Source organism: Podarcis filfolensis (genome assembly GCF_964270895.1).
Source record: "Podarcis filfolensis genome assembly, chromosome: 2".
NCBI classification, from domain to species: Eukaryota; Metazoa; Chordata; class Lepidosauria; order Squamata; family Lacertidae; genus Podarcis; species Podarcis filfolensis.
Genome location: NC_139605.1, coordinates 119,999,536 through 120,008,367, shown reverse-complemented (window position 1 = coordinate 120,008,367; position 8,832 = coordinate 119,999,536). Strand labels below are relative to the sequence as shown.

At 53.1% G+C, this 8,832-nt stretch overlaps 1 protein-coding gene across 1 annotated transcript; it reads left to right on the top strand.

Annotated features, from left to right (window-relative positions):
- Positions 1-1,786: 1,786 nt before the first annotated feature.
- On the top strand, positions 1,787-8,008 carry DDN (dendrin). Its single transcript, XM_083599646.1, has 2 exons — positions 1,787-2,841; positions 5,977-8,008. Exons 1-2 carry the CDS (start codon positions 2,654-2,656, stop codon positions 7,718-7,720), a joined length of 1,932 nt encoding a protein of 643 aa, XP_083455772.1. The 5' UTR covers positions 1,787-2,653; the 3' UTR covers positions 7,721-8,008.
- Positions 8,009-8,832: the final 824 nt, after the last annotated feature.

Below are 8,832 nucleotides of genomic sequence, written 5' to 3'. Positions count from 1 at the left end.
ACTACTAATCGTGCAGGAAGCCAGTTCTAAGTTTTGAGGACTCTTGGGCAAGGTCCTCAGTGGGTCTCCTTCATCTTCCCTGCTGCCACTGCCCATTTATCTGCTTCTCCCTTGAAGCCCAACCATTTCACAGAGAAAGGATAGCTTAGATATGCAGAGGTTACTGCTCTCCAAGACAGGGCAGATCAGGGCCGGCCCAACTCTTTGGCACCTGAGGCGGATTCCAAAATGGCGCCCCTTTTGTGAGGGAACAAGGTAGGAAGAAAGACTAGTGTTGGGATCTGCTACCCTAGTGGATCCTGCCACCTGAGGCAGTCGCTTCCCCTTGCCTCATGGGGGGTGGGGTGGGGGTGGACCTGGGGCAGGAAGAAATAGCAAGGAGGCGGCACAGCAGAACTAGGAACAACCTGAGATTGGTGGCCGGCCCCCTCTTGGCGTATGGGACTCTGCAGGTGACTGCGTTGAATCTGACAGCCTTCCCCTTCCTAGACATTGTGAGGCCTGATTCCCAAGGCATGTGTGATAGTGCAAAGCGCTTGCAGTTTGGGACCCACAAATCGGAGACGGCCCAAAATGTTTTGGTACCTCAAGGCAGAAGATCCAAATGGTGAGACTCAATAGTTAAATCATTCACCATCTGCTGCCTTTTAATGGTAACCCCAAGATTTCACCTCTGGTGTCAGGGCGGGCCCAAGACATTTCGCTGCTGGAGGTGGAGCAGCAAATGGTCTAGGTGACCAAGTTATTTTGGCACCTGAGGCAGACAAATCTTACAAGCACCTCCCTCCCTGGCAGTAAAGATGCAAAATAACAAGGAAAACTTAAAAGAGCCAGCAACTTGCTGCCCAGTTATGACTCTCAGAATTATGTGCCTGAGCAAGCTGCTTTACACTGTTTTGTGGTCAGGTCAGCCCTGTCTGAGGCGAGCTGCTTCATCCTGCCTAACAATTGGGCCGGCCCTACCACTGACCTGAGCAGCTACCTCCTACAGAGTCAAAGCCACTGGTCCACCTACCTCAGTACTTTCTATACAGACTGACAGTGATGCTCTAGGGTTTCAGACAGGACTCTTGCCCAGCCCTGCTTGGAAACCCCCTGCACACAAAATGGATATTCCCTGTCAGCGAGCGGCAGCCTTTCCAAATGACATGCACAAGGTTAGTGATGTGAGGTTATTTCAAGTGGGTGTTCTATAGAATGTCAAAGGGAAGAGAGTCTAGTGACACAGACAAGGCAGTCAATTCCTGTCAGAAAGCAGAGTGTGGCAAATGACACCCTTTCACATCCCTGGCCATCACCATGGCCTTTGGCCATGCAGCCAGGCAGTCACAGGGGAGTGGGGACAAAATGTAGTTAAGCTGCGGCAAGAAAGCTTGCAATGGATGAAAGCTGCGTCCCACATGATTCTAACACAATTTCAGTTCTTTATTTAAGGCACTTATACACCCTCCTTTATAAGGAACGTGGGAAGCGCTGTAGTCTAAACCACTGAGCCTCTTGGGTTTGCCAATTGAAGCTCAGCGGTTTGAATCTGTGCGATGGAGTGAGCTCCTGTTGCTCGGTCCCAGTCCCTGCCGACCTAGCAGTTCAAAAGCATACCAGCATGAGTAGATAAATAGGTACCGCTGCGGCAGGATGGTAAACAGCGTTTCTGTGTGCTCTGGCCTTCATCACAGTGTTCCGTGCACCAGAACCGGTTTAGTCATGCTGACCACATGACCCAGGAACCTGAAGCTGTCTGTGGACAAACTCTCGCTCCCTCAGCCTGAAAAGCAAGATGAGCGCCACACCCCATAGTTGCCTTTGACTGGACTTAGACATCTAGGGGTCCTTTACCTTTACCTCATCTTACACCCTCCTTCATAAGGTTTACAATGCAAATTAAACTAAAAAGCAACAATAAAAGATACAGCTGAACAATTTAGATCAGTAAAGCAAATGGCACTATCAAATCATGAATAAAACAGCAAAGCAAAAAAAATTCAGACAAGAAAAGATATTGCTAGCCTTCGGCTTAAGAGATAACCGAATGGGAGCAGGAAGCATTTAAGAGCTCAACACTTGGCGTTTTCTTTAACTCATTTTCACGTGAACAGTGGGAAGGAGGGCAGGGCAGGGAGATGTGGCTTGGGCGTGAGGCGATGCACGGATACCATGCACATCCTGTGTGGGGAACATTGTGAGAGACAGCACAGCGTTTGTCTGTGTGCAATCTGGGTGTCCTTGTGTGCCGTCGTGTCTTGCGTTTCTGTTGCCGTGTAACTATTCTCGCAGCAGCTTGTTAGTTGCAGAGGTCCTGTGTGTGTGTGTGCGTGCATGTGTGCTTTTTCCCTCATGCACAGAAACAGTGTGTAGCAATGCGAGAGATCCTCGGTGGGCATAGCTGCTTGCCTGATATGCCTTTGCAATATGCACATTTGTGTACGTCCACATGCCTCTGTCTTTCCGCTGGCTTCACCTGCGACCACCTGCCCCTGAGAACCCTACTTCCTGAGTGACCCTCGCCCTGTGCTGCCGACAGCTGCCCTTCTTCTCTGCCTCTCCCAGGGAACTTGCCTGCCATGTGCTGTGGGGGTGTACTGCACTCCCAGCCTCCCTTTGCCGGTGCTGCTGTGGACTCCGGCGGCTGCTAGATGTCCCAGCAAGCAGGACCATGTTTGAATGCCCGGGTCTGAGTCCCGGAGATGCCAGGCGGCTCCATGTCTGCGAGAGAACAAACCTGCTTCTTGTTGAATTTAACACAGTTTCTTGTTCCAGCCGGGATGCCATGGAAGCCGAGCTGTGGACAGGACAAGGCTACAGTGCCCCCTGGATGTACCACAGTGTGGCTGGGCAGTACACGTGAGTCCGGGACTCTTTGTTTTTGTTTTTTTAAGGGGTTCAAAAATAGGGGGTAGTTGTGGAGAAAGCTCCTGTCTTAGCTCCAATGAGCCAGCAGAGGGGGCTTAGGGGTTGGGGTTAAGTGCTGAATCTAGTGGTTAGCACGGGGACGGGGCATAATTTGTTTGTGTTGTAAATAATGGACGACAGCATGATCCAAAACAATGAACATGCTAGGGGTTGCATCCAGTGTTACTCAGAGCAGACCCACTGAAATGAATGGACTTTGCTAACTTGGGTCAAAACATTTTCGTGGGTGTACTCTGAATAAAACATAGTTGGTAGCAGGCCTAGGAGTTTACCAACATTTATTTGGACCCTATATAGTGTTTTTTCTAACTGCTTAAAAGGCTTAGCATTTCTTACTCACAGTACTATATTCACTGAAGGTAAATTAGTGTAGTATTATACCCATAGCATAGACTGGAAGGCTAAGGCTGATAGCTGAGCTGGGGTTTGAACTAAAGGCTCAATAGCTTTTGCTGCTCTGTAGCAGAAATGCTCCTGCCTTGGACCAGGATTTAATTTCTAAAATTGTGAGGTGGGGAGAATAGGCTAAAAGACGCTTGGAAGTTCTGTGTGTCAGGCTGGATTCCCTACTCCCTTAAAAGCTTGAGAGGGTGGGAGTGGGGCCACAGACTTAAACAATGAAGACAGGCACCCTCTCTGCACATGCCCAGATACACTTTTATTATCACCTGAGGTGGAGTCCTGGGAAATGGGTTCAAGGGGTATGCAAAGTTCATTTCACTGATTGGCTAGGCACCTTGGGCAAGTTATTATCTGTCAGCTGAACCTACATGCTGAGGTTCAACTTGGCAATATAAGAATTATAAACCAGTTTGTATGACCAAGGAAGGGGTAATTATTAATGAGAACCAAAGGCTGGGTTAGGAAGAGGATATTGCTGGCCAGGATACCTTCTGGTGCTGAGGAATGTCTGCGTGCCTCAAAGTGTGAGCCTGGAGGCCACATCATAGCTACAGGTGGGCAGGGGGGTGGGACTAGCCAGGGTATTCCCCCCCCCCCGGTGAAGCCCCCAAAGGCCCCCAGCCTGTATGTGTGTGTACGCAAATGTGCATGGGATGGGTGCCAAACTGGGTCTTTAACCCAGGTGAAATAAATCCTAGTTTCACACCTGCCTAGAGGCCACTGGTACAAATTACGCTCATCCAATAGTGCAAGACATTATATCCTCAGCCCCAACCCCTTCAACCAGTGAATAATACTAAGCTGCTCCACATGAGTGTTGTACGAAGTGCAGAGATAATGTATATGAAGTGCTTTGAAGACTAAAAACTGCTATATAAATGCTTCATGTTTTATTGTGTTTTAAATATTTTGTTGGGAGCCACCCAGTCAGATGAGTGTCATACAAACCTTTTACCTTTCATATAAACAATAAAATTATAATTATTATTCATTCTCATTATGTTGCTGTCTCAGTAGGGTGTCACCAAAGCATCGCTTAGGAGGGTCAGTTCACCCTTGGTGCAGCAAATATGTGCTCATAGTGATCAATGTTGTAAAATGTGACACCAGAGAACACATTTGTGGGCACTTATGCTCCTGATCTGAAGTACAAAACTCCTCTCTATAGACCATGCCAAATGCTACCTCAGCACGTGTGTGGTGCCAGCCCCACAATTGTTACGGCAATAAGCCATAAACTTGCAAGTGTAATAAACTTGCAAGGGAGGAATAATGGGTTGCTTAACTCCTTCCACATTCACCAGTTCTCTCCTGCAGAAAAAATGGGAGTCAGGAGCTCGTTTTTTCTTCATTGCATCTAGGATGGTTCTTGCCCTGTTCTCAGACCTTAAATTCCCAATACTGCTAGTCAGTCAGAATGGAAATGTTAGAAAAGCCTAAATGATATTACCTACCATTTTATGCTCCAGCCTTTAACAGGAGCTTACCTGAAATGACAGCAATAGCAATATTGGTTAGCTACTAGAGAAGCAACTTCAACCCACTTCATGTCACTTGAGTGCTGTTCAGATAATTCCAGTGCACTTTGAACAAAGGCAAGGCACCACAGTTCAAGAAGGACACTGACAAACTGGAACGTGTCCAGAGGAGGGCAACCAAAATGGTCAAAGGCCTGGAAACGATGCCTTATGAGGAACGGCTAAGGGAGCTGGGCATGTTTAGCCTGGAGAAGAGGAGGTTAAGGGGTGATATGATAGCCATGTTCAAATATATAAAAGGATGTCACATAGAGGAGGGAGAAAGGTTGTTTTCTGCTGCTCCAGAGAAGCGGACATGGAGCAAAGGTTCCAAACTACAAGAAAGAAGATTCCACCTAAACATTAGGAAGAACTTCCTGACAGTAAGAGCTGTTCGACAGTGGAATTTGCTGCCAAGGAGTGTGGTGGAGTCTCCTTCTTTGGAGGTCTTTAAGCAGAGGCTTGACAACCATATGTCAGGAGTGCTCTGATGGTGTTTCCTGCTTGGCAGGGGGTTGGACTCGATGGCCCTTGTGGTCTCTTCCAACTCTATGATTCTATGATTCTAAGGTGGAGTGTCAATGACTTTGGATGTCTTCAAGAATGCCTGGATCATTTAGCTATTAAGGTTTCATGGCTGCCAGGAAGGATCTGCAATGCACAAGAAATGCTGAAGGAACCAAAATAAAGTTTTGACTGGAACGAGGTGTTGCAAAGAGGTCCGTGTGAGAGGGGAAGGGCCAGGAGAGAGAACTTGTTCAGTGGTGGCGCTCATGCTCTGCAGGCAGATTCAATTCCTGCCAGTGCCAGATGGAGCCACTGACTCTCAGTAGATGGCAATACGCAAGATGGACCCAATGGTCTGACTCGGTAGAAGGCCGCTTCCTGCATCCTCAGAGTCCGAGCTAAAATTAAATGCACCAGTGGGTCATAGCTCAGTGGTAGAGCAGTGCCAGAAACTCTGGAGAGCCACTGCTGGTCATTGCAGGCAATACTGAGGTCGATGGGTTTTCCTATAAAGCAGCAATAAAGCATTCGGCAGGACTTTCAAAGGGGGGCTGAAGCTGACTGTGTCAAGCAATGGTGTTTTCCTTCTGCGTCCTTCCTGGTGGACTCACTTCCGACCTCTCTCTCTCTGTCCTTGCAGGCTCTTGGAGAAGCAACTCGTCTCTGATTTTTCTCCCGCTCGCCGTGGCCTGGGCGCCCGCGTCCTGCAGGATTCAACCAACTGGCACGATGCTCAAGTCTTCCTGCCTCGCTGGGGCCCGCGGAGGCCGGAGGGCCGCTGGTTCTCGGGGAAGGATCCGAGCAAGGCGGCATCTCCCCCCAAGGCGCCAAGGCAGCCCAACCCGCCTTACGACGGGCTGCCCCCGATGTGCAGGAGAGACGTGAGCAGCCAGGCGGCAAAGGGCCCCGCCGACAGCTGCAGATGGAGCCGAGGAGCCCCCAAGAGCAAGGGCGAGCTCCCTGCCCGGGCCCCTCCAAGCTACGAGGCCCACATGCTGCTGCGTCTCCGGGCCGGGCCGGGCCCTCGGAAGGAGAACTGGCCTCGCCCGCCGCCCTATATTGCTCCGCCATCCTACGAGGCGCCCCACCGCACCGTGCAGCCCAAGCAGCGCGCCAGCAAGGAAGCCTCGACGGCGAAGCCCAGCCAGGCGGAAGCCCCCAAGAAAGGCCGCGGGGGAACCAGGAGAGCCTGCGAGTCCGGGCCGGCGGGGCGGAAGGCAGGGCGAAGCCCGTCGAAGCTGCCTGGCAGCTGGAGCTACCTCTCCGGAGCCACGACGTGGGGAGGCGGCTTCGGGGCGCAGCCGGAGCCAGCAGGGTCCCGCTACCCTTTGGGGGCCTGCTGGGACGCGAGCCCCCAGCACCGGGGCCACACCCTGCCCAGGGCAACGAAGAGGGGCGAGCCTGCCCGACCCCACGCTGGCCGTCCCCTCCAGCACACGCTCCCTGCCGGCTGGGGCTTCAGCCACGCTGCTGGCTGGCCTGAAGCCGTCGCCGTCGGAGGTGAGAGCAAAGCAGCGGGCGAGCGGCGTAGGGGCAGCTTCCCCAAGTGGAAGGAGCCGGGAGGGAGCCACGCTCACAGATCGACGCCCCGAAGGCGCGGGGGTCTGTTTGTCATCGACGCCACGTGCGTGGTGATCCAAGCCCACTACATCCCGCCCCCTCGGACGGAGCGGGTCCGCTACCTGGGCCGCGAAGAGACCGGCGCCGCCCCGCCGCCCGGCTCCCCGGCCCCGGCGTCGATGGAGGAGCGAGCTGCTCGCATCCTGGGTCTCTCCGTCAGCGAGCTGGGCTTCGCCGGGGCGGGAGGCGGAGAGGCCCCGGGGCCAGGGAGCCCTGCGCGCGGGGCGGCTCCTTTTGGGGATGCGGGTGCAGTGGGGCAGCCTGCGGGGCCTCCTTCGGCCCCGGCCAGCCCCGCGAAGCCCTTAGCAGCCCCCGACGGGTCCCAGGCTGGGCCTACGGAGCTAGCCGGGCTGGCGTGCCCCAGCCAGAGAGGGGCAGCCGCTCCGGGCCAGGAAGGCGGCTGCCCGCCCCGAGGCGGAAAAGAAGCCGAAGCCAAGCCCGCGCGGCCCTCGCCAAGCAGATCCTACGTCCGGGATCTGAAGGAAGCCATGTCGAGGATCCGCCGGCACACGGCGCCGGATTCGGACACGGACGAGGAGCTGGAGCAGGAGCAGGAGCAGGAGTGGCAGCCGGCCTCCGGGCGAGCAGCCTGGAAGCGGCGGCTGGGCGAAGGGGCCCTCTGCTACAGCAGCAGCAGCAGCCTCGACAGCAGCAGCTCCAATGCCACCGTGGTGCCCGGGAGTGCCCCCCTTGGCCTGCGGAAGGGGCTGCCAGCTGCGGGGGAAAGGGGCTTGAGCCGGGCCGAAGCAGGACCACAGCCATGAAATGGCGGAGAAGAGAGACTGTGACACCCGCGTCAGAGCCCCATACCCGCCAGCACCCCCACTCCACCCCGTCTCCCAAGTGCCTGGTATCCCTATGCCTCTGCCCAGCTCCTTCTCCTTGCCACAGGCTCAGGGACACACGTGTGTTCAGGGCCGCGGAGTGTGGATGTGGAAGGATATAAACGTAGTTGTAACACTGTACTCTGTACTCAAGTGTGTGTTTGGTGTAAGAATGGAGCCTACATGTTCAGAGGCAGTATATCTGATTACTAGATGCTAGGGAGAACCTAGAGGATAGCCATCGCTGTAACACCCTATAATGCTGAACCTCCCAGGAACCTCCTTGCCCGGCCTTAGTTCAGGGATGGGGAAACTTAGGTCTCAGGGTCAGGGCCAATTGTGGCCCTCCAGGCCTTTCTGCCTGACTCTCGGGACTCTCTCCTGGCCACACGTCCCGCCGGCTCCTCTGCGCACTCTTCTTGGGTGTTTTTGCCAGCCGGGAGTGTGTTGCTGAATACTACAATGCTTCTTGCTTGCCTGGACAGAGGGTAGAGAGGGCTGCCCGAGTGCACATAGAAACTAGGCACCTGCACAAAGGTAAACATTTGTTGCTCCACCTACTTTTGCTTCTGACCCTGCCTCCATGTGGCCCCTGGATAGAAGGGAATGTGGCCCTTGAGCTAATAAAGGTTCCCTGCCTTAGCAGGAGACAGACAAGAGGGGGGAGAGCAGGTCCCTTTGGTTTGATCAGGCAAGGCTGTCCTTACATAGCAGGAATATTTCCAACAAAGCTACCAAGACGTTTCCCCCCTGCTTTTCTTTGTCCATATGATTATTGCGGTCCATGTGTGCCAGGTATTCAGGAACTACTACTACTACTACTACTACTACTAATAATAATAATAAACTTGTCTTTCAAACACAGAAGCTGGATGATGCGTTCTCAGTTTGATTAAGCCAAGAGATACACCAGTGCCTCCTAAGACCCCAAAGAAATCAGCATTTCAGGAGAGAATTAATATAAGAATGAAATAAAACATTAACATGAAAATGGTTAAGTGAGCTGCTGAGACGGTGCTTAAACAACTGTGCCATCCTTTGCACGTCTACTT

Coding starts and splice junctions, on each gene's coding strand:
- DDN (XM_083599646.1), top strand. CDS start 2,654: ATGTTTGAATGCCCGGGTCTGAGTCCCGGAGATGCCAGGCGGCTCCAT. Junction 2,842..5,976: donor AGTGTGGCTGGGCAGTACAC/GTGAGTCCGGGA, acceptor CTGTCCTTGCAG/GCTCTTGGAGAAGCAACTCG.